The sequence below is a fragment of the Megalobrama amblycephala genome, linkage group LG5 (genome assembly GCF_018812025.1).
Source record: "Megalobrama amblycephala isolate DHTTF-2021 linkage group LG5, ASM1881202v1, whole genome shotgun sequence".
In the NCBI taxonomy this organism is placed as follows: domain Eukaryota; kingdom Metazoa; phylum Chordata; class Actinopteri; order Cypriniformes; family Xenocyprididae; genus Megalobrama; species Megalobrama amblycephala.
Genome location: NC_063048.1, coordinates 5345710 through 5371939, shown reverse-complemented (window position 1 = coordinate 5371939; position 26230 = coordinate 5345710). Strand labels below are relative to the sequence as shown.

Below are 26230 nucleotides of genomic sequence, written 5' to 3'. Positions count from 1 at the left end.
AAATGTAAAAAATAAAGTCACCTTGAAAATTTTTCTCGTGTGACAAATGGCTATATAATACATTTGGTATTGGTATTTAATATTGTCTTAAAATCATTATATATAGGCCTATTTATTATACGTCACTACTTAAAATATATAAGCTAGTGTATTTTTGTCACTACATGATGTTTCCAACTACTATTGCAAAATGTGAAAAATGGTCATAAAAAAGTATGCGTCCAGACTTTTAACTGGTAATGTATTCTTGAGACCTATAGACAATTTTAAGTAGCATCGTCTCATATATATACACAAACACACTCCAGCACAGGTATCGCGGAAATGACGTCACGAAGCACGGAAGGAGGGGGGGGATGAAGCGTTTCAGAGAGCAAGATGGCAGCAAAATCCGATGGCGTGGGGGTCGTTGCCGGTTTCGCCCAGCTGCACAACCTGGACGAAGCGGTCGGCGACGAGGATGCGCTGGACAGCTCGGCCATACACATCTGTCACTGCTGCAACACGTCGTCGTGTTACTGGGGCTGCAGGAGCGCGTGTCTGCAGTCGCTGCTGGGCGACAGGGATGCTGGAGAACGCGGGCGGCCGCAGCATCAGCAGCAGCCGGAGGAGCGCCTATGGCTGGACTGCCTCTGGATCGTCCTCGCGCTGCTCGTCTTCTTCTGGGACGTCGGGACGGACTTGTGGCTGGCCATAGACTACTACTCCAAACGGGACTATCTGTGGTTTGGGCTCACGCTGTTCTTCGTGCTGGTGCCGTCGGTGCTGGTCCAGATTCTAAGCTTCAGGTGGTTCGTCCAGGATTACACGGGCGGTGGGCTCGGGGCCGTGGAGGGGCTCAGCAGGAAAGCCACGGCGGATCTGAGCTCGCGCATCTACGGCAGGGACAGGTGCTGTGTGATCTCGATATGGATATGGCATGCCTGTGTGCACATCCTTCAGATGGGACAAGTGTGGAGGTAAGACGCTGACGTGATGGTGATAAAAAGTCCATTGAAACGCTTTTAGGATGATGCACACATCCAGTTTATGGACCAGAAGAATGTGCTGATTTATACAGGCAACAACCTGCTTGTTTTGATCAGATGCTCAGGATGGTTTATGGTTGTTTTGGCTGGTCCATGACATCACATCACCGTGCACGCGCTCCAGAGATGATGCACATTGAACAAACACACACATCACATGCAGATGCCTTATATTTCCATCATCACTGAGGCAGCGCTCGGTTGCAACACAAATGTTTTTCTTTCTCTTGCTTTATGGCTCGTTCTCTGTCCTCTAACCATCTGTGTAACGATGCCAAACAGTTCATTTCAGCAGAATGACGGGCTCACTTTGGGCTTGAGAGTGTGAAATCGATAGAGCTTGTAATTAATTTACTTGAATGACCTCTGCAAGAGGAAAACAAACCTCGGTGTGGTTGGGTTGTTTTTGCTGCATCCTGCTTGGGCTTGATCTTGTAGGATGTTGCTTGTACATTCAGTCTTGTAGCAGGCTTGTCTTCAGGCATGTTGTAAATATTTTAGTTGTTCCAAGGTCATATTTTATGCTGATTGAGAAGCGTGTGTGTTCTGGCCTGATGTGGGGACCCCGATGTGTCTCGTCCACGAGAGGCTGTTTGCTCTCGAGTTGAATAGAAACATTGTGATGAGCAGATAAGCATGAAACAAGGCTGGACATCACAAAGATTTGCATTCAAATGCTATTATCCAAATGCAGAATGACTTAAACGTCATCAAGACACAGCATGACGAGGGAAGGATATTTTATGCTTCTTGGTGAACTACTAAATTTTTGTGTGTGTGTAAATTGTGTTTGGGTAAATCTCACAAAAACCAAAAGAAAATTAAAATACGAAATTATAATTTGCATAAAGAGAGCAACACATTTTAGTTTTGCAGTGTGATGACAAATTATCACAATTTACTCACATATTGTCATTCTCATTGCTTATCTTTACATTTTTCTTACTCCGATATGATAATTTTTAAAGGGTTTGTTCACCCAAAAATGAAATTTCTGTCATTAATTACTCACCCTCATGTCGTTCCAAACCTGTAAGACCTTTGTTCATTTTAGGAACGCAAATTAAGATATTTTTGATGAAATCTGAGAAGCTTTCTGACCTCCCTATAGACAGCAACGTAATTACAAAATTCAGTGCCCAGAAAGGTATTAAAGACATATTTAAAACAGTTCATGTGACTACAGTGGTTCAACCTTAATGTTATGAAGCGACAAGAATACTTTCTTGTTCTCTTTCCTGTCATTCTCCTATGCTGTTGACGTAGTAAACAGAGTGCAGCGTTTCCATGTTTACATCCGAACGCCGGCTATTGGCCATCTCTTGCGTCAGCATCGGCCAATACTGAGCCAGTGTTTGGACGTACAACACGGAAATGCTGCACTGTGTTTACAACATCAACAGCGTAGGAGATTGCGTAGTTATGATGTTGCGGTCTATAGGGAGGTCAGAAAGCTCTTGGATTTCATCAAAAATATTTTAATTTGTGTTCCGAAGATGAACAAAGATCTTACGGGTGTGGATTAAAGTAAATACAGTAAAATGATACTATCACAGTGTATAAAATCTTAAAAATTTTAGTGATTAAATTCTTGTTTTTTTCTGGAATAAAATAATGAGAACTAAATTATTGTGAGGATTTTGATGGGTGTAAATGTGCTTAATTGTCATGAAATAAGTATCACAGTGTTAATTATAATAATCCTAAAATTAAGCTTAATTTGTTTAAGGATTTATTTTAGTTTTTTCAGTAAAATGGTACAGAATATAAAGCAGTACATTCATTTTAAATAGCATTTTCATATTTGGATTCATTTCAGTTTTAAGGCAGGTAATGGATAAGAGAAAGATTCTAGGCTGTATGATTTTTCCAGACAATCCAGTTGTCAGATTACAGCATTTCCAAATAATAAATCCTCTGTAATGTTCAGTATCTATAAATGCCTGTGATTAGTTCCATACAGCACTTGTAACCTGTTTACTGAGAGTATCCAGTGACATGTAAGAATAGCTTGTTGTTGATGCTTTACTTCTTCAGCAGGGCGACAGGAAATGTAGTCAGTGTCTGCAGGCCTGAATAAGACAATTAGTTGACTGTCACGCCGGTTAAGATCATCTGTCAAGCTCAGGGGTGACCAGAAGCTCAGGCAGAAAATGTGTTCCCCGTCGGCGGCGCTCACACTCTCTGGATGCACATATGCTTCCCTTGGCAGAGATCTAACACTGATGAGGGCTGATTGCAGTGTTAAGAGTGTAAGACCCCAGCTTGACTCACAGTTCTCACAGCATGGAAATCCTTTCAGCCCTTCCTTGCTTTTAGTTTACAAATGCAGATTATGTCCAGTTGACATATGGGCTTGTAGGATCAAGCGAATTACCAAGGGGATTTTTGGACCCCATTGACAACATAAGACTTAAATTTTCTAATAAATTTTGATGTTTCCATAGAGTATGTTTAATCGGTGGTGGCTTGTAAGGCATAATCATGGTATTGTGCATACACTGAGAAAAAAAAAAAAAAAAAGGTGTAGGATTTACTTTGAACCAATTTTCACTGCTAGTAAATTTCACAAATTTTGGCCATATTATAAATTGATATTTCATATTGTGTTGTTGTTGATAAATGTGTGAGGAATAATGTATAGTCATGGTAATAAATCTCGTATAACCCTGAAGGGGTCTGTTTTGTGATAAATGACTTTTTTCTTCATATATTTTAGTGTTTTCATAGAGATTTTAATTGGTGCTGTTTTGTAACAGGCATGATAGGTATTGCTTATACACTGCAAAAAGAAGAAAAAATGGTGTAGGATCTACTTTGAAAAAAATTTTACTCAGAAATTGCTAGTAAATAATTAGAAACTGCAAGTAACTAAACTTGAAATGTTGAAGTGGAATGACTAAAATATAGTATTTTCTTTAAAAACATATACTCCAATAATTTTTTCAAGTTGTAACCAAAACATTTTTACAGTGTATTTGAACAAACCCTTAACCCTAAATATTGAACTATTGATTAAAAATCATCCAGCACTGCAAAAAAAAAAAAAAAAAAAAAAAAGATTTTCTTACTCAGTATTTTTGTCTTGTTTTCCAGTACAAATATGGAAACATTCTTAAATCAAGATACATTAATTTGAGAAGCAAAATGACAAGATTAAGTCTTTTTTTCTGAAAAAAAAGACAAAATTAAGTTTTTTTTCTTGTTGTTAAGAAGAAAATCTGCCAAAAAGGTAAGAGAAAAAGTTTTCCCTTTTGAATTAAGTTAAAACAAGACTTAATATTCATCTTGTAGTTTTGCTTCTCAAGTTAATGTATCTAGATTTAAAGGTGCCCTAGAATTAAAAATTGAATTTATCTTGGCATAGTTAAATAACAAGAGTTCAGTACATGGAAATGACATACAGTGAGTCTCAAACTCCATTGTTTCCTCCTTCTTATATAAATCTCATTTGTTTAAAAGACCTCAGAAGAACAGGCGAATCTCAACATAACACCGACTGTTACATAACAGTCGGGATCATTAATATGTACGCCTCCAATATTTGCATATGCCAGCCCATGTTTGAGGCATTACACAAGGGCAGGACGTCTGGATCTGTGCACAGCTGAATCATCAGACTAGGTAAGCAAGCAAGGACAACAGTGAAAAATGGCAGATGGAGCAATAATAACTGACATGATCCATGATATCATGATATTTTTAGTGATATTTGTAAATAGGGCTGACCGATATATCGCATGCGACAAGCCACACAATATCGCGTTCATTGTCGAAGGCGATTCATCTGCGATATGAATGCGATACTGCGTGGCTTGTCAGTGAACTACGGCTCTGTCTATTAAATGCCGCTCCATTTGAAAGCAGGTGATGGCGATTTAGCGGTAATCGGGGAACCGGCTTTACTGACGAAATGCGCGTGACAATTGCATGCGATATATTGGTCAGCCTTATTTGTAAACTGTCTTTCTAAATGTTTCGTTAGCATGTTGCTAATGTACTGTTAAATGTGGTTAAAGTTACCATCGTTTCTTGCTGTATTCACGGAGAAAAGAGCCATCGCTATTTTCATTTTTAAACACTTGCAGTCTGTATAATGCATTAACACAGCTTCATTCTTTATAAATCTCTCCAACAGTGTGTAATGTTAGCTTTAGCCATGGAGCAAAACCTCAAACTCATTCAGAATCAAATGTAAACATCCAAATAAATACAATACTCACATAATCCGACGCATGCATGCAGTATGCATGACAAACACTTTGTAAAGATCCATTTTGAGGGTTATATTAGCTGTGTAAACTTTGTTTATGCACTGTTAAAGGCAAGCGTGAGCTCTGGGGGCGGAGAGCGTGAGCATTTAAAGGGGCCGCAGCATGAATTGGTGCATTTCTAATTATGCCCCAAAATAGGTTAAAAAAATTCATAAAAAAAAAAACATGGGGTATTTTGAGCTAACTTCAAAAATTCAGGGGACACCTTAGACTTAAAATCTAGGGCTGGGCGATGTATCGAATGCTTTTGTCACGCGCATTTCTATAAAGCCGGTTCCCTGTACCGCATTTTAGACAGAGCCGAGATCACTGATAAGCCACGAAATCGCGTTCAATATCGACGGCGATCATACGATATTGAACGCGATATTGCGTGGCTTACATGATCACGGCTCTGTCTATTAAATGCCGCTCCATTTGAAACAGGTGATGGCGATTTAGCTTAGACCGGCTTATGAAGAAATGCGCGTGACAAAAGCATTCATCTGCCCAGAAAAAAAAAACGTTTGATGGCACCTTTAAGAATGTTTACAAATTTGTACTGGAAAACAAGACAAAAATACTGAGTAAGAAATGTGATTTTGTGCTATGGAATGGTACCCTAAATCATGTGACTTGTTATTGAGAGGTGCTTAAAATAAAAATGAGACCAGAATATCACAGAGACTTGAGTGTGAACCTTTCACTATAGGGCCAGTAAGAAACCAACAATTTGTAATTTACCTATTAAGAAAATGCATCTAATTTGCATTCTAGCATCTGTTATTAAACCCTCTGGCCAACATCCTTATGAAAACAGTGAGCTCTGGGTTCATATGGTCCTGTTACGCAAGCATGATCTCTAAAGCGCAGCGCAGACCAGACCAGACCAGACCAGCAGTTGGTGTGGCTGTAGATGTTTTGACACACTGACCTGAATTCTCCTCTATCTATTCATTGCACTTTCAGTAACCCCGAGCCCCAGAGCTCACACCTTTCACCGGCCTGTTACAGGGCTTTTACAGCCTCCACTTAACCGCAGTGTGACCGGCTCCTGGGACACACGTATCCCTCTCACAAGCCTCCACCTGCAACCATTACCTTGTTTATGTTTAGCGTTTGTGACATGAGAATATAAAACAAGGTCTCCAATATCAGTCTCTTTGTTGAAAATTGCATTGCTCATGGCATAAATATTTTAGTTGATGTGTGTAATGTTTTTGATGTGCGAACACAAAAAAGCTGCATCTAGCTTATAAAATGAAAACACAACAAACAACAAATCCTTGCCCTATTCCAGTTTACATTTATATTCATGCATTTATCAGACACTTTTATCCAAAGTAACTTATGATAGAGGAACATAAGCAGGTCATTACTGATCCAAGCAATATTCATAGTGTACAATGGCAGGTTTATTAGAAAGCTAGAGCAGATGTGAAATGCAAAGAGGAAGCTTTTTTCTTAACATGCAGTAACCATTTGTATTATAGTATCGTAAGTGTTAATTAATAGTTTGATTTAGATGTTAATTTTTTTTGCTTTTATTTAAATTTTTGTTACATTTTTAGTCATTTTGTTGTTTTTTGCCATTATTATTATTATTATTATTATATGTCTGTGTAGTTTTTATTCATTTTTATTTCAGTTTCAGTTTTAGTTAAACTAAAGGAAAATTAGAAATGATGTCTTGGCAACCAGCTGAAATAAAATAAGTTTAAAGTGTTAGGTCATCCAAAAAGGAAAATTCTGTCATTAATTACTCACTTTTGTTCATCTTCAAAACACAAATTAAGATATTTTTGATGAAATACAAGAGCTTTCTGTCCCTCCATAGACAGCTACACAACTACCACTTTGATGCTTTAAAAAGTTCATAAAGAGATCATAAAACTAATTTATAGGAATTGAGCAGTATATTCCAAATTTTCTGAAGAGACATTATATAATTTATATAATGAACAGATTGAATTTTCGGCTTTTATTTACATATAAACATTAATCAACTCACACATCAGTTGTGGTAAACTGAAGTTCAAGTATGTTTGCTTGACGCGTGTGAGAACCAATGAGGTTCATTCTTGTGTAAAAGAATGCATAATACATAAAAAATGTATTTGTCATTGAATTATTCAGTCAAGAGATTTGTTCAAAAAGTCTGATTCAGAACAGAAATCACTAAGATTTCTTTAAAAAGATTTGTTCCGAAGATAAACCAAAGTTTTACGAGTGTGGAACAACATGAGGGTGAGTAATTAATGTGAATAATTAATAATTTGGGTGAAGTAACTCATCAAGGTATTTTTGTTATGTTTTAACATGTATTTTATTACAAGTAATGAAAATGTTTCTTTTATAGTGCAGGTTTTAGTTTACAATAATAACCCTGGCAGTAACTATAAGTAAACTGTATTTCCCTTAAAAAAAAAAAGAAAAAAAAAAGCTATTAAAATCTTGATCTGTTTATTTGAATCTATTATCTGTTCTTATTCAGCAGACAGTTGTATCATGAAGCAGGAATTAATTTCATGTAAAAAGGGTCAGTATGCACAGGGATATTTCTTATTTAATAATGTGTTTAGCCTGAATACTGAGTAGCCTTACATCTACTTAGCCATATAATCCTCCAGGATCCATTTAACCTTTCAGATAACTCTGACTACTGAATTAGCCTAAACTATTGTTTCTTTTTATTGGGGAATTAGATTTATTGGGCCTTCATTGAAGAACAGAGAAGACCGCTGCTATAGTTTTCAGCCTCTGCACTTATCACTGTTCATAAGGATTACGATTTTTGAATTCATTCTGCAGCTGCAACTAAAAATACCAGAAAATTAAAAACGGGATTTGCTGCATAATGAATAACTTTCAGGGATTGACATCAGCTAGACAGAAAGTACTTTACATTGAGAAAGTTATAGTGAAGCTGTTTGCTCTTTTTAAAGAATTCATATAATGCATTTCTTGTGCAAGCTGTTGGAATAGGCTGTTTAGTTTGTTGAGACATTTATGTGTTAATATTTGTTGAAAGAAAGAAAGTTGAATGAATGTTTTCATTGTGCTCTGAAATAGGGCTGCACGATATATCGCGTGAGATTGTCACGCGCATTTCGTCAGTAAAGCTGATTCCCTGATTACCGCTAAATCGCCATCACCTGCTTTCAAATGTAGTGGCATTTAATAGACAGAGCCGTAGATCACTGAAAAGCCACGCATTATCGCGTTCATTATCGAAGGCGATTCATCTGCGATATGAACGCGATATTGCGTAGCTTGTCAGTGATCTGCGGCTCTGTCTATTAAATGCCGCTCCATTTGAAAGCAGGTGATGGCGATTTAGCGGTAATCAGGGAACCGGCTTTACTGACGAAATGCGCGTGACAATCTCATGCAATATATCGTGCAGCCCTACTCTGAAAGTTATAGTCTGTTTTCATAATGCAACAAACTGCTTTGCATCCAATTTACCTAATCTGTTTAGATTTTTATGATTGTGTCCCTTTAATAGATGCTCAGAAACAAGTCTCAATAGCTAGAAAGAAGTCTAAAAGTCAGTTTTCTCAGATTGTATTGCTAAGTGCTCAACAGTCTTTTCAATTGTTAAAGCTTTTATGGAGTAAACCCAGACTATTTTCTCATAAAAGATTCTGCTGTGAAAACCTGAGGTGCTTCGCACAATCCTCAGTGTTAAAGTTGTGTTCAATTATTGATTGCAGGCACAATCTGTGAAAGTTTCAGGGTAAAAGCAAGCATAAAGCCTGTGTACTGAATCTATCCTCCCTGCGGGAGTTTCAGTAACGGCTGAGAGAGAGTTTACAGTGTCTCAGCAGGATCTTTCTCTTAGTCATGATGTACTTGCAAGAAATAGCACCTGAATTCTTCATCTAGGGGTCAAATGGATGAGCAACCTTGAAAATTTTCTTCTTTCACAAATTTCCAGACAGTTGACTATAGCATCTTCAACCAGACTGTAATACAAGTCAGCATGAAACAGAAGTTGCGAAAGTCTTTCCTTCTATATTGTGATGCATATGTGAAACGGATTCTTGCGCAAGAAAAAAATGTAGGCCGGGACTTGATTTTGTCCATGGGAAATTGATTGGATGGTTGTTTGCTATTGGTGGATTTCATGTGAGTGACAGGTTGCCCCGCCTCACAACAGTAAATACATCATCAGAGAAGAGAAGAGATGTCACTGCTAGAGGGAGGGGAAGATATTTTGATTAAAGATTACATAAACAATAGTGCAGTATTCCATAAAAAAAAAAAAAGAATTGTCAACTTTGATTTAATGGTGACTTTAAAAAAAGTTCTGGGTTGAAAACAACTTCATTGTTGAAATACTTTCTTGTATGCATCCTAGTTTTAATGTGCAGAGCCAAACTGTAAGTTGCATTCCTGTAGTTTTGCATTTTCTGGGATGCACCCCAGTTAGGATAAAAGAGCATGAAGGTTGCTTTATCCGCTGACATTTACTGTACAGTACGCACTTGTCTCTGCATGTGGAAAACTCTGTTGTTTGTCGGCATACATAATTGAAATTTTACTTGCAACTTTTCTCTCTTTTTTTTTTTTTAATTTTGACTGTGACATACTAGAAGACAAATAAATATCCAAGACAAAAGTGTCTTTAAATAATGTATGACATATCACAACACAATAAATGCTCAGCTGGAATACATTTGAAGTAATTTGCCGGTCCCTGTGTTGAATTATGCAGGTCTCTACTGAAATCTGTCACCATGAATTTGAATGTATTTACAGTTTTGAAGTTGTCAAAATGTTTTTGTATTCAGTGTTTTTCCAGCTGATATTTTATGCAATATTTGTACAACTCTGTAGGCCTAGATAATAATCCATTTGCAGGGGCATTTTTTTGTGTGTGCAACTGTGCATATTACATTTCTTAGGCAGATTTGTCACTTTCAGTGGCATTTTTGCATCAACCAACCAAGCAGCCTTGATTTTCTGGGTTTCTGCTCACATTATTTGCTTTAACAGAGCTCTTATGTGGCCATATTATCATTTGATATAATTTTCCTATTTTGTTAATAAATGTGTGCGGGATAATGTACAGTCTGATATCTCGTATCACCCTGAAGGAGGCTGTGATTAATGAATGACTGTCATATTTTATGTGATATTCGTATAGCATAACTAGAATAGAGTTCGGCATTTTGTTTGCCCTCACGTTTTGAATTTCTAGGGCATTTTTCCAAGCCAGATCCATTAGAAAAAATGTGCATGTGGTGAAATTTCTGCAAAATGATATTATGTTGCTTCTGCATGTTTTGCGACACTTTGAAAGTGAAATGTCTAGTGAGTGGACAGTGGAGCTAAAACCACGTTCAGTTTTTTTTACTGAAACAGACGTGAATCTTGCAATGTTGTATGTATCACGGAAGTTTGGAAATGAAATGTCTGTTGAGCGTTGCATTTGAAAATAACAAACCATCTACACTAAATCTAACCAATACTGTTAAAGGGGTCATGAATTGAGAAATCAAGTTTTCCTTGAGCTTTTGATATATAAGAGGTCATCGTACTATAAGAATATCCTGTACGTTTCAGAACCGAAAACTTCCTTGTTAGTCAAGTAAAAGCTTTTATTGACACCAGGCCCATCTAACGACTGATCCTGTAATGTGCCTATCTATAACAGGTGAAACGCTGCCTCCACAGAAGAAATCAATGCCTACTTCATCACTGCAATGTTAGCCCCGCCCACTGGTGTGTTAGTGAGATGAGGAGGAGAGAATAGCGATACAGGACAAAAATAACATTACCTTTCAAAGGATTCTAATTCTAGGAATATGGATATTTATTTTCAACAATGTGAATGTCTCAGTTGAGCTATATTTATTTGTTCTTTGGTAAATCAGTCGCATTTCGACGCAGGCTTTGCAAACAGACTTTTACGATATGGACTTGACAGTAATGCAACAACATTTAAAGAGTTAGTTCACCCAAAAATGAAAATTCTGTCATTTATTACTCACCCTCATGCCGTTCCACACCCGTAAGACCTTCGTTAATCTTCGAAACGTAAATTGAGATATTTTTTTTTTTTTGAAATCCAATGGCTCCATGAGGCCTGCATAGGGAGCAATGACATTTCCTCTCTCAAGATCCATAAATGTACTAAAAACATATTTTAATCAGTTCATGTGAGTACAGTGGTTCAATATTAATAGTATAAAGTGACGAGAATATTTTTGGTGCACCAAAAACCCCCCCAAAATAACGACTATAACTAATTAATGAATATATAGTGATGGCCGATTTCAAAACAATGCTTCAGGAAGCTTTGGAGCATAATAAATCAGCGTGTCGAATCATCAGTTCGGAGCGCCGAAGTCACGTGATTTCAGCAGTTTGGCGGTTTGACGCGCAATTCGAATCATGATTCGATATGCTGATTCATTATGCTCCGAAGTAGGGATGTGCAACGATCGCGATTAATCGTTGAAGCAGTGTTTTGAAATCGGCCATCACTAAATAAGTCATTATTTTGTTTTTTTTGGCGCATCAAAAATATTCTAGTCACTTTATAATATTAATATTGAACCACTGTACTCACATGAACTGATTTAAATGTTTTTAGTACATTTAATGGATCTTGAGAGAGGAAATGTCATTGCTCCCTATGGAGGCCTCACTGAGTCATCGGATTTCAACAAAAATATCTTAATTTGTGTTCCGAAGATTAACGAAGTGAAACGGCATGAGGGTGAGTAATAAATGACATTATTTTCATTTTTGGGTGAACTAACCCTTTAAGTAACTGTTAATTCTAATGGCTGATCTGAAGAAATTATTTATGTAAAGTCAGATTTTCTTTGTCTATGTGTCAGTAAATCAAACCAGTGACTAAACGGTCAACTTCACGTTGTTTCTTTTAGTAGGATGAAAATAATCTGTAATTTAAACTGTGATTAAATTTATAGTATAGTTGATCAATTTAGTGAGTTCTGGTCATGCACAAAAACTCCTGTTTTATTCAACGAATCTCTTAGTTACAATGCGTTTGCACTGTTAGGAATCTCTTAGTGCAGAAATTGAGTTGCAATGACGAGATCACTGCTTTCATGCGCTCAGCAACATGTCTGTGATCGGCTACAATGTTCATCACTGCAACCTTTCATGCCACGATCTAAATATAATGCCATAGATCTAAATGTAATACAACACTTTTCACGGTAAGTTAACCTTGAGAGCTGTAATAGTAAAAATGTGCTAAAAGTTTTTTGAGAGAGTAATACTTAGCTATTTCAAATGGAAAGATATCAGCCAATCAAAGCAGTGGGCGTTTACACTTAAAACAGAACGTTTAAACAACAGGGCTAAAATTAAGATAGGAAAAATGCCTTTTATTTCTAAATTATGACCATTTTTGATGTAAAACACATACTAACATTATAAGTGCACCCCAGAAACATTATAAAACAATAAAACAATGCAGTTCATGACCCCTTTAACAAAAGCAAATGTGAGATAAAAATGCATTTGCTGAAGCAGCCATGTCATTTTAGCTTGCTTCTACAAGTATTTGAGCTCTTGAGTCTTTATTAATCAATAATCTACCCCTGTAATCCAAGTTCGTCAAAAGTACCTTTATTTTGGTACCAAGTCGGTACTGAAATTTAAAAAAATCTGAGGATACCAGCATTTCTCCCTAGCATTGTGAGCGCCGTTGAGTGGATTCTTAAACACCTCTTATTGGCCATTGTGTTCACATGTTCAACAGATATGCCTGTGATTGGCTACAATGATCAACGCTTCAAAAACATGTTGTAAATAGACATCTTTGACGTTCTTCACCGATCACTTACACAGATGCACACAGGAGTGTTTAAAAGCAGGCGTCTATCAGCGGAACTCTAATATATCCGCTTTCTGTGTATTTGTGCAAGCGCTCCATGAAGAGCCTCAAAGATATCTATTTACAACATGTTTTTGAAGCATTGATCATTGTAGCCAAACACAGACATATATATCTGTTGAGCACGTGAACAATGGCCAATCAGGTGTGTTTAACTTAGTCAGAATCTGCTGAACACACTGTTTAAAATACTAGGGGGAAATGCTGGTATCGTCACATTGTTAAAATTTCAGTACCGACTTTGAGGTCTGTACTTTTGACAGCCCTACTGTAATCATGATCTGTGTGATTGTTGTTTTACTACCACTAGTGTTCATTTCAGCTGGAAACTTTAGTGAATTGTATGTATAGGCACATTTTTTTGTGGAGTTTTGCAAAAATGTATAAGTAGAGGCACATTTCTTTTTTCCCAATGACCCTACGTTGCATTTTTTTCACTTTCAGAGCCCAGGTTAATTTCTGACCCTGCTCATGATGTTTATTTACTCTTGTGGAGCTGCTCTATAGCCATTGTATCATCATATCAAACTATTCATATTTAGTTTATGATGAATATATGCACATGTATGCATATATTTACCTTCAGGTATGCAATAGTTCAAAAGAAACAGAAGAGCCTTAAGATTTCAGACCTAGTGTTCAGGTTCAGAATTCAGTTCTCTTTCTGAACAGCACATCTGTCCTTCAGCCTTACAAGTTTCTAATTTATGCCTTTTTATCTTTGGAGTCATTTTACCCATTTTCATTTGATGTCTGCTCGATCCCATAATTCTGTTGCAGTTTGGTTGTTGTGTGTTCTCCCCTCACCCCATTCTCATTTCATGACTCCATTTTGTTCTGTTTGTTTTGCTTTAGTTTCCCTGATGGACTGATGATCTAGACAGAAGCAGTTTGGTTTGGGACAGGGAGGTTTACTCGCTCACATAGCGGAGGGCAAGAGAGACAGAAAGAGGCTTCTGGAACGGGCCAAGATGAGTGTAAGTCTACCTCTCTGTCTATACACTCCTCTTTATTTTCCTCTTTCCTTTCCATCTGTTTCTGTATTATTAGAGCAACTATTTGTTTCACAGTTTTCACCGCTTCTAACAACTTACTTTAATTAAAAAACTGAGTGCAAAAAGTGCTGCAAAGTGAGAAGAAATGAGAATAAATTCACACACATGCATGCGTAATGTTCCCAGTCATTTCCCATTGTCTCTCTCCATATGTTTGTCGGGTGTTATGAAACTGGAAATCCCTTTTTTTCATAGTATTCCCCAGGAGGGATTTAGTGGGAAAACTCCAGAGCTCCTCACAGGATTTTACAGACGTGCACGTCTTTCATCCGAGATTTCAAACATCTACATAGAGAATAGAAAGCAAATCTCTGTAACTCTATTTTAATTCTAATTCTGTTCTGGAAAAGATTGTGCCAACGTGTTTATTTTCATTCACAGTTTTGTTGCTCGTATCATGGCATCTGAGAGATTGTAGATCGATGCGGTGAAGGTTGCATGAATATGAAACATCTAAATTCTCTCCATTCTAGAAATGTTGGTGTGTTTTTTTCTAATGTTTCTTTTTATGATGACTTCATCTTGAGCTGCGTTGTGTTTAGGGCCAGTGGTATTTTATTTTTTCATTTTTTTTTTGAAAGAAAGAAAGAAATTTGCTCTTTTATTTGGCAAAGATGCACCAAATTGATCAAATATGACAGGACAGACTATTAAAGGTGCCCTAGTATGCTTTTTCACAAGATGTAATATAAGTCTAAGGTGTCCACTGAATGTGTCTGTGAAGTTTCAGTTCAAAATACCCCTTTTTTTTTATTTTTTATTAATTTTTGTAACTGCCTATTTTGGGGCATCATTAAATATGCACCGATTCAGGCTGCTTCCCCTTTAAATCCTTGCGCTCCCCGCCCCCGAGCTCGCAACTCTATAATACATTGCATAAACAAAGTTCACACAGCTATTATAACCCTCAAAATGGATCTTCACAAAATGTTCGTCATGCATGCTGCATGTATGCAATAGATCATGTAAGTAGAGTATTTATTTGGATGTTTACATTTGATTCTGAATGAGTTTGCGGCTATGCTCCGTGGCTAACGGGCTAAAGCTAACATTACACACTGTTGGAGAGATTTATAAAGAATGAAGTTGTGTTTATGAATTATACAGACTGCAAGTGTTTAAAAATGAAAATAGCAACGGCTCTCTTGTCTCCGTGAATACAGTTATAAATGATGGTAACTTTAACCACATTTAACAGTACATTAGCAACATGCTAATGAAACATTTATAAAGTCAATTTACAAATCCCTAAAAATATCATGATATCATGGATCATGTCAGTTATTATTGCTCCATCTGCCATTTTTCGCTATTGTTCTTGCTTGCTTACATAGTCTGATGATTCTGCTGTGCACATCAGACGTCCTGCCCTTGTCTAATGCCTTGAACATGAGCTGGCATATGCAAATATTGGGGGCGTACATATTAATGATCCCGACTGTTGCGTCACAGTCGGTGTTATGTTGAGATTCGCCTGTTCTTTGGAGGTCTTTTAAACAAATCAAATTTACATAAGGAGGAGGAAACAGTGGTGTTTGAAACTCACTGTATGTCATTTCCATATACTGAACTCTTGTTATTCAAATATGCCAAGGTAAATTCAATTTTCAATTCTATGGCACCTTTAAAAAAATGCTGTTAAGTTTTTTTTCTGGATTCTTTGGTGAATAGAAAATTCAAAAACTACTAGGCAAATGTTTCTTAAGCAGCAAATCAGCATATTAGAATGATTTCTGAAGGATCATGTGACACTGAAGACTGGAGTAACGATGCTGAAAATTCAACTTTGATCACATGAATTAATGACAATTTAAAATACATTCAAATAGAGAACAGTTATTTTGAATTGTAGTAATATTTTACTGTTTTCACTGTATTTTTGATCAAAAAAAATAAGTCTTGGTGAGCAGAAGAGACTTCTTTCAAAAAACTGCAGAGCACATGTGTGAAATTAGAGATAACATACACATCTTTCCATTGTGGTTAAACTTAAAATTAAAATACTTTGTCTTCTGAAGCCCAGTGTTACTAAAACATTTAATTGTATGTCACAGTACATCCTGTGGATTTATGTGGCTAAATTCATCAGCTTTATACTGTGGGATTTTGGTACATGCACTCCATGCTTTTAAGGCGGTATTGATTAACACGGGAAACCGCTTGGGTGACATGAAACCAAACATTACTGTAACCTGCACCCATTCCCATCCCATCCGGGTCGATATCTGTGGCACAGCTGCGTACAGTGACTCATTCAGCTGGAAATATAAAGCAAATAAAGGCTGTTCACTGAGTGACTTCCGGTGTTACTATTAGAGAGATTTGAGATATAACTCTGTCTGACACTGTGGATCTGACCTACTGGATCGCACAGAATATCCCGGTTCAGGCAGTGCAGTTTCCTCTGGGTATATATCAACATAAAGAGGTTTGTTCGTGTGTTTGCATACAGTCAATATTGGCCATTAATCATTATATCGCAGAAACGTCCTACACTGACTGTAAATGGATGCCGTGTTTATATGTAAACTGTGAAATATGTGATATATTGTGATATCTCACGCTGCTTGTCTCTTCACAGCTTCCACAGAGTATGTGAGCGCTGCAGGGATTTTATAGTTAAATAAATATAAAATCATATATTTTTTTTTTTTTTACTTGAAGAAAATCAACGTTGACTGAATTTAACTAAAAACATTAAAAGATTAAATTAAATTTTATTTCAGCTATAGTAGGCAAAGCAACATTTCTCCTATTCATTTAGTTTAACTTGATGTACTAAAATAACTAAAACAAACACTTAAATAAAAATTAATAAGTTTTATAGACCTATTGTAAAAAAAAAAAAAAAAAAATCAAAATATTAAAATAAACTATAATAGTAGTATCTCACTGGTACTAAAATAACACTGGAGCGGTGACACAACCGTATTTTGTCACAGTGTGATTATTGCATTTCTATATTTATTGCATTTGTTCTGACATGCGTGTGCAAATAAGGGAGATCCATTTTGGGGGTCCTCCAGAAACAGGTTTGAGAAACACTGATGTAATAAGTCAGCCCTTGATGGGAAACTCCTGATGCCATGTGCTCGAGCTCATTTTATAGACATAAATAATTCACACTCACGTCCTGATGTGCTGCCAGAGTTTCTGTGCCTCAGGCAGCCTGTGAAAATGATAGGCTACAATTTATTGCACATCTATTTGAAAAACATAAACGGTTTTCCAAAATTGTTAAAATTCTAGTTCAGTGCATTTATTTATTTATTTACTTGCACACACACACACACAGTTTTGAGGTCAGTGGGGATCTTTAATGCTGTGTCCATGGTAAAATGCATTGATGGGAAGTCAGATAATGATGATGATGCTTTTCCTCATTCCAAGTGCACATTTGGAGAAATAGATGCTAAATTGATAGTTCTTGGGTGCAGCACCACATATAATGTAGATTTATTGCAACTTAACCTAAATTGAACGCTGACCTGCTAATGTACATTAATGCTAATGTACAATAAGGTGATTTGATTTCTGAAACAGAAACCAGAGACATTTCAGTTAAGTTGACAAAATATCAATTAAATCTTACTTGTTGATATTATCCGATATTATCTATGAAAAATACTGTTATTATAAGTAATACTTATTATGATGTTTGTGAGTCAAATGGACCCTAACTGGTTTTAATACAATTCACCAAAAATCACACTTTGAAAAATACTAACCATTGCAAATAGATCAAAATGGTATAATAACACATTATAACATTATGAAAAAAAATAAATAAATATAACTGTTTTTAGTAACTTTAATAACTACTGTATTTAATAACTAAATAACTATTGTATACAGTATATACAGTTTGTGAACTGAACACATTAAATACAATTACAAAATGTTAAACACACATACATACAGTATTTATACAGTTCATTTTCAAGTTATTTTAACTTTTTAGTAAATACATTTTTGGAAATGGATCTTTTCTCTATAATTAGCTTTATTTTTGCATTTTTAGCTCATTTTGAGTACAAAGTATGTGCTTTCTGCAAATGTAATTCTTGCAAGTATAATTGTTAGGTTTTTTTGTTTTTTTAATTTTTTGTACAAATCGGGATGTACTAATTTACTCACCTGGTATAGTTAAAGGGTTAGTTCACCCAAAAATGAAAATTCTGTCATTTATTACTTACCCTCATGCCGTTCCACGCCCGTAAGACCTTTGTTAATCTTCGGAACTCAAATTAAGATATTTTTGTTGAAATCCGATGGCTCCGTGAGGCCTCCATAGGGAGCAATGACACTTCCTCTCTCAAGATTCAATGTACTAAAAACCTATTTAAATCAGTTCATGTGAGTACAGTGGTTCAATATTAATATTATTTTTTGGTGCGCCAAAAAACAAAACAAAATAACGACTTATTTAGTGATGGCCGATTTCAAAACACTGCTTCAGGAAGATTCGGAGCATAAATGAATCATTTTTTTGTTTTGTTTTTTGGCGCACCAAAAATATTCTTGTTGCTTTATATTAAAATTGAACCACTGTACTCACATGAGCTGATTTAAATATGTTTTTAGTACCTTTATGGATCTTGAGAGAGGAAATGTCATTGCTCCAGATAGAGGCCTCACGGAGCTATCGGATTTCAACTGAAATATCTTAATTTGTGTTCCGAAGATTAAAAAAGGTCTTACGGGTGTGGAACGGCATGAGGGTGAGTAATAAATGACAGAATTTTCATTTTTGGGTGAACTAACCCTTTAAGATATGTGTGTGGGAATTACTGCATTGTGATGGTAGAACGTTTGGGAATGTTTAAAATTGTGTGCAAATTAGGCTGTTTATTGGTATCAGATTGTTTATGTATTCCTGTGGTTTCAGTGTAACACAGGATCGTGACATTGAAAAAAAAAAAAAATCCGTTTACAAGAACATTTTGTGCAGAGATACATGTTATTGGCTATGCGTCTCATAGAAATGAGTCATGGGATCATGAGATGATGCCAATTAATTGAGCATTTAATTGTGCTGGGTTTTATAGCTTCCAGTAATCACAGGTTCAGTATATGTTTTTGTAGTAATGTTTATGATCTTCTGAACAGGTATATCCGCACGATGTACCTAGGCATCCAGAGTCGGCGACAGAAGGAACACAGGCGGCGCTTCTACTGGGCGATGATGTACGAGTATGCTGACGTCAACATGCTCCGTCTACTGGAGACGTTTTTGGAGAGTGCCCCCCAACTGGTGCTACAACTCTGCATAATGATCCAGAAGAACCGGGCTGAGACACTACAGTGTGAGTGTGAACAATTCATTAGTGGAGTTAGTTAAACTGCAATTGTAAACTTTCACAATGCACAATACATTTGTTAAATAGATCCCTCTACGTCATCTAGACAGCTGTAGAGTGCTGCAGGATTGAGTCCTGAAACTCAGAAATGAGTTGGCATTTTTGCATTTCCGTTTCCATCATCCTGAATCAAAGGTCTTTTTGAAAGAGTTTTTTGTTAAATGCCTGATATAAAGTCTTAAGTTAACACAAGCTATTTTCACGTTTTATTCTACAACATAAAATGCATCAGTATAACCCCAATCATGATTTTTTTCAAGCGTTTACATGTCTTAAAATATGGTTGCTACAAGTACAGAGGTTGTCTGGTAAAAAATAAACAGAAATTATGCCGAACAGCTCATCTAATTCACTAATTGCTTTCACAGCCTCATTGTGTTTACAAAATATTCTAACTCAAACTTTCGCAACTTTAGCATTTTACTTTTGCTGATTTTGTTTAGGCTTCAGTATTCACAAAAGTCGTTCATTTATCTTGATGAACAAAATGTGTAGGAATCATAAACTTTTGTTAGTCACAGAGCTTATTTTCTGCAATTTTCCAAAAGCCAGTGGAAAAACACTATTTAATTTTTTGTTAAGGGAACCAAGGTGATGCTAACTTAAGGGTTGGCCTACAAAAAATGTATCATCCCTGCAGCTCTCTATTTAATGTGTGTTTAAGGTGAAAGATGTCCATCTGAAATATGTTGCCAAAACATTTCCAGTCATCATTCTGCATGTTTCTGTGATGTTTGTGATTTAAAATGCATGTTATTAAAGCAATAAGTCACTCAAGGCTGTGCTTTATGCTGATTGCATGTAAGGTATGGTCTGAATCTGATTGTAAAGATGTTTCCGGGTCCAAGCCTCTACTCCGTGTCAAAGGAGAATTTTCTATTTATAGCCCATTTTAAGCTAAGTTTTCAAAAACTCAAGTGTACAATAGTCTCCAGGCTCATGGTGTCCTATACACAAATTTATTTAACAATTCAGAAAAGATTCATCGTTGTCAACTAGGGCTGGTCGATTATGGCAGAAATCATAATTACAATTATTTTGGTCAATATTGAAATCACGATTATTTAACACGGTTATTGGTGGGTGATATGTTCAAAGTCTTAATTCATGATATGAGTAATTTTAGTGAAATGAATGAATGAATAAAAAAAAAAAAAAACGCTTGCTCTGCTCCACAGCAGTGGACACGCACCATAATGTGACACACGTCTGCAGAAAGAGAGAAAGCTCATGGAGATGAAAGGGCTTGAATGAAGCGCATTTACTCTAACTATTAGAGTAAATAGTTAGAGTAAATATCATTACTACAAACGATCCTGAGTGCTTGTGGTGTGATTCCCACCACTGTTTTGGCAGGCTCACTTCAACTAGAAATAGTAAAATGGTGCTACCATTCTGTCTCTCGGTCTGGATGGAAACATGCTGGGGGTCCGCCATTTGAATATTATTGGTTTAATTCGCGTAAAACATCTAGCCTATAATTCATTTGGCTTTTTTGTATCGATGGCATGGTCTATCGGCCCAACCTTAATCCATACTTTAACTTCCAGGGGGTTAATAAATGTCTTCTGAAGCGAAGCGATGGGTTTTTGTAAGAAAAATATCCATATTTAAAACTTAATAAACTATAATCACTAGCTTCCGGCAATGGCTGCACGCAAGTCTAGTTCCGGCAGAAGAGTGACCTCTGACTCGACGCATGACATATTGATGAACGCGGAAGAGCAGAACACCAGTCACGAATTAAAAGAACATTTTTTGAGGATTTCAATATAAGAAAAGAGGAGCCAGTCCTATTTGTTTAAACCACGAGAGGCGTCTACTCTCATCTCAACTTGAAGCCAGCCCAACCCTAACCCTAACCCAAAATCGAAAATTAATTACGATTGATCGCACAGCCCTATTGTCAACTGAGCCAGCTGAGATTTCAGTATGGAGATAAAGTCTACAGCAGTGGACTCCAACCCTGCTCCTGGAGAGCTACCGTCCTGCAGATTTCAGCTCCAACCAAACTCAAACACACCTGAACCAGCTAATCAAGGTGTTCAGAGCTGCTTGATAATTACAGACAGGTGTGCTTGAGCAGGGTTGGAATTGAAGTCTGCAGGACAGTAGCTCTCCAGGAGCAGGGTTGGAGACCCTTGCTCTACAGCAAACCATTTTAGCACAGTTTACACAGTTTCACACTTGAACTAGTTAATCTTGGGTTATTCCAAACCTCGCATAAAAGCAGAGCTCTCCTGGGCAGGGTTTCATAACCCTGGGTAAAATGCGGTACTTAACCCGCTTCTAGATTACAGATGTGAAACGGTCCTCTAATATCGGGATTTAAAATGATTATAATCTGGGGTTAAATGCAGTGTGAAAATCCCTTGCATTGTTTGCTTTTGGGATCTGATAGAGCAGTGGTCTCATACTCATTTCCTGGAGGGCCACAGCCCTGCAGAGTTTAGCTTCAACCAGCTCCAACTCACACCTGCTTGGAAGTTTCTAGTAATCCTAAAGACCATGATTAGCTGGATCAGGTGTATTTAATTGGGGTTGGAGCAAAACTTTGAAGTTCTTTGGCTCTCCAGGAATTGAGTTTGAGACCACTGTGATAGAGTGTTTGAACCTGGGAACTGTGAGGCATGACCGACTTAACCAGATTGCTTTGTAAAATGGTGGCAAGAGTAATATGATAAGTCCTGAAGAATGTCTCTCGTCATGAATACATTACAGGTGTCTCCTCTGTTGCCTCCCTGCTCTCGCTGGCTTGGGTCATGGCTTCGTACCACAAGCTCTTGCGTGATTCCAGAGACGACAAAAAGAGCATGAGCTACAGGGGTGCACTGATCCATATCTTCTGGAGGCTTTTCACAATATCCTCTCGGGTGCTCTCCTTCGCTCTCTTCGCTTCCATCTTCCACATCTACTTCGGCATATTCGTGGTTGTGCACTGGTGTGCCATGGCGTTCTGGATTGTGCACGGAGGCACGGATTTTTGCATGTCCAAATGGGAAGAGGTGCTCTTCAACATGGTGGTGGGCATTGTCTACATCTTCTGCTGGTTCAACGTAAAGGAGGGCCGAACCCGGTACCGCATGGTGATCTACTACTTTGTGGTGCTTGCCGAAAATACGGTGCTTACTTGTCTGTGGTACGCCTACCGAGACCCAGTCACTACTGACTCCTATGCAGTGCCGGTGCTCTGCGGAGTTTACCTAACCTTCGCCTCAGGGGTGGTTTTCATGGGCATCTACTATGGGTTCCTTCATCCGATGGGACCTAAAATAAGGTTGCTAGCTAGCTCCTGTTGTGCTGAGCTTCTTTGGGGACTTCCATTACCCCCGGAGGCCGAGCCCATGGCACCCACTCCTGGTCCACGAGCGTCCCAACGCACTCCCACTCGGGCTTCCACGGGGGCCTTTGGCCTGCCGGATGATGCCACAGGAGACACCTGCCTGCCCGTGTTTCAGGTGCGCTCGCCCGAGCCCACCACTCCCTTGGGCCGTTACAGGCCAGAGGGTCCTCTTATCAAGATCGACATGCCCAGGAAACGCTACCCGGCCTGGGACGCGCACTTTGTGGACAGGCGCTTGAGAAGGACGATAAACATCCTGCAGTTCATCACGCCCGCGACCGTCGGAATCAGGTACAGGGACGGACCGCTGCTGTACGAGCTCCTGCAGTACGAGTCATCCCTGTGATGGCTGGCTCTCTCCTACATTTAGTTTCAGATCTGCCACATTTCTCAAAATGCATGCCATTTTGGTTTCCGGATAAATTATATAAATGTGTGTAAAAGAGGTACAGCAAGTGTAAGCATCAAGCATTGCACTTTTCTTTTACGTGAATAGCCTCCTGAAGATGTGTATATATTTTGTATGTATATACTGTCTCTTTTTTACGATATCTGTTTAGAAATGTGTCCCCATGAAGGGATATGAATGCGTCATGGTGTTTACAGCCAGCGGAAACCATTACATTGGAAAAATGGAGATCGGTTGACCACATCAACACCGCCTTGGGTTTTTAACAACTTTTATTAATCTGTACTAACTGATCTGATATTTCAGAGCTTATTTTCACACTTCCATCGATCGATATGCTCAAGTTGACGTTTATATACAGAAAGTACCTGCTATAACCTAGAATTTTCCACTTGAATAAAGGGGCGTTCACATTGACAGTGATTTGCATGGACAGTGCAACAGGAAGTCACTTATTTTCAGTAAGAGTTATAGATTTTCGCCTACTAGCAAACTACAGTAGAGCGATTTAGCGACCTCTAGTGAATAAATCGCTGCACACGCCTCTTTAGACTGACCTCTACAGGCAAGATTCTACTTCCTGTCAGACAAAATCCAAGTGGCATTCATTGTCTGTTTGCCTTAAAATCTGTATTTAGCTTGTTAAAGTGTCTTTATTCTTTGGTTATTAAAGAAATACCTCATTGACTCTGTATAGCACAGTTTAAGTCCATTTAACCCTTTGCACAATATGATTAAAATGAACCTTGCACTGAGAATCATGTTAGACCTGTATAGTTTAGTGGGAATTTAGAATAATAATTAAAGCACATAACTCGTGGTTTTGAAGGAACCGTTTTGTACAGTGAATAGCACATTGAATTGATGATTTTAAATTTTTTTGTTCTTGGTTATTGGTTATATGTTTTTGCTTTATAGCTATGTTCATACCGCAAGCCAAAATCTCTCATTCTGATTTTCAGCTCAGACTTTTTTAGAAATAATATTTATAATTCTAAATACCAGTAAATATTATTTAAAAAAAGTTTAATAATATTATTTATTTATTAATATTTATTCTTATTAATGTATTTATTGTAATTTAATATTATTATATAGTTCTTTTTATTTATGTGACTTTAAATTATACAATGTAATATTTTTTTATAAGCAGAAATTTTATATTTATTATTATTTAGGAGATTTAGCATTGTGCCACTGACCATTTTTGCTTTTCCCCATCTTCACTCCAAGGATGAAAGTGTGCAATCATGACAAATTTTGAGTTCAAATGGTCGGCACTGTGTTCACACACGAGCAGAAAACAAATCAGACTTGGCCTAGATTCAGCTGCGGTGTGAACGTAGCCGTGTTCCTTATCTCAGCAGAAATAAGCACAGAAAACCCTTAACAAGGTGGCGTTGTATGAACGGTCCTCTCCATTATTTCAACCTCTTTTCGAGCATTTAGACTGCATAGTGTATACGGTTACTGCTCTCATCTGTTTGTCTAGTGTCGTCATCTAAAATTCCAAGTAATAAACTTGTGAGGTGCAGAAATGTGGCTGTGGTTCTCTGAGGAACCCTGGCACACATATTTTTCCTATGTGTAATGACTTAAATGTCAGTTTTTTACCATTTATTTTATTCTAAGGTGCAAAAAGATGCTAAGCTAATGGCATTTGAAGTTATCTTTGCCTGAATATACCTGAGTGTATTTACACAAGTAACCGTGGCAGAGTCTCACCATAGGAGGATTTTGCGATCGTATGAGAAGAGGATGATAATTGCCTCAACACACAGGGCTTGCTGCTGCCCGCAGCGTGAAACAAAGCCAAATCACATCCTCTACTGTAACAGTACTGTCTCTCTCTGCTATTGGTGCACCAGGCCGCCTGTCACGCTCATCCTCCTTGCTGATTGGTGCTTATAGGGAAGCATTTATTTCTTAATAACTAAGCATGTAGATTGTTTTTTGGTGCTACATTTATTCATTTCTTTTGTATTATTTTGCCATGTGGAAGTTTTAAAGGTGCACTAAGTTTTTTTTTTTTACTTTAAAAACATTTTACCCCTAAATAAATAAACTGTACTTCTGAAAAATGTTTAAAATGACACACATGCAAAGAAACAGTGCTCCTGTTGCAAAATGCATGAGGTGTCAATCAATTTCACTATGGCTTGATATTGTTGCGTGTTGCAATAGCCTAATTGAAGTATAAAAATAAAAAGCTCTCACAAATATTGGGCAAAATAGTACATTTTTAATGAGGCTGAACTGTTTTAACAAATGCATTTTGGTATTGGAATAAATTAAAGCTGCAGTCCGCGATTTTTCTTTTTTGTCGCCATCTCTTGTTTGAAACCTGCAATTGCAGTCATATGCGGAACAGTTATCTGTACGTGCGTTGTGCATCGGCACAGCTCGTCAGCGCGGATGAATCTAATGCTTCCTGTCAGTCACCGCACCGGTGTGGATACTGTACTTCAGAATCACAGATTCTACGTCTTGAAAGTATGACCAATATAAGAATTTTCACTGGAAAATATCATCTGAACAAGTAAGTAACATGTCTGCCACTTTTGTTCTGACCAACTGAGGAAAAAAGTATTAGGCCTACAATAAATCGCGCTGCCAATGATGATTAAATCTAACGATCGCTTAGCTCGGATCATGCCAAACCGTGCAAATTATTATTACTGTTAAATTATTCTCAAATTGTTAATGTTAACAACATCAGCATTGCGTGATTGTGTATTTAGTGTGTATTAGCGTTACCTGTAGATTTCAATTTCTGTAGTCACTCCACAGTCCAAAGTCTTTTGCTTTTTGACTACGGGTGAATCTCCAGTTGTCACTGATGATTGTCATTTGGACCTTTCTGGATTACAATCCGCCATCAAAACGATAAGTTTAATTAT

General features: G+C 37.4%; 1 protein-coding gene across 1 annotated transcript; it reads left to right on the top strand.

Moving 5' to 3' along the window:
* The first annotated feature begins 303 nt into the window (after window positions 1-303).
* On the top strand, window positions 304-25681 carry xkr6a (XK, Kell blood group complex subunit-related family, member 6a). The gene is made up of 3 exons (XM_048190399.1): window positions 304-959; window positions 19328-19524; window positions 22300-25681. The coding sequence occupies exons 1-3, from the start codon at window positions 379-381 to the stop codon at window positions 23265-23267; spliced, it is 1746 nt and encodes a 581-aa protein (XP_048046356.1). The 5' UTR covers window positions 304-378; the 3' UTR covers window positions 23268-25681.
* Window positions 25682-26230: the final 549 nt, after the last annotated feature.

Bases quoted from the DNA above. Each gene is read 5' to 3' on its own strand.
- xkr6a (XM_048190399.1), top strand. From the start codon at position 379: ATGGCAGCAAAATCCGATGGCGTGGGGGTCGTTGCCGGTTTCGCCCAG. The intron at 960-19,327 runs GTAAGACGCTGA...TCTTCTGAACAG, and splicing joins CAGATGGGACAAGTGTGGAG to GTATATCCGCACGATGTACC. The intron at 19,525-22,299 runs GTGAGTGTGAAC...AATACATTACAG, and splicing joins CCGGGCTGAGACACTACAGT to GTGTCTCCTCTGTTGCCTCC.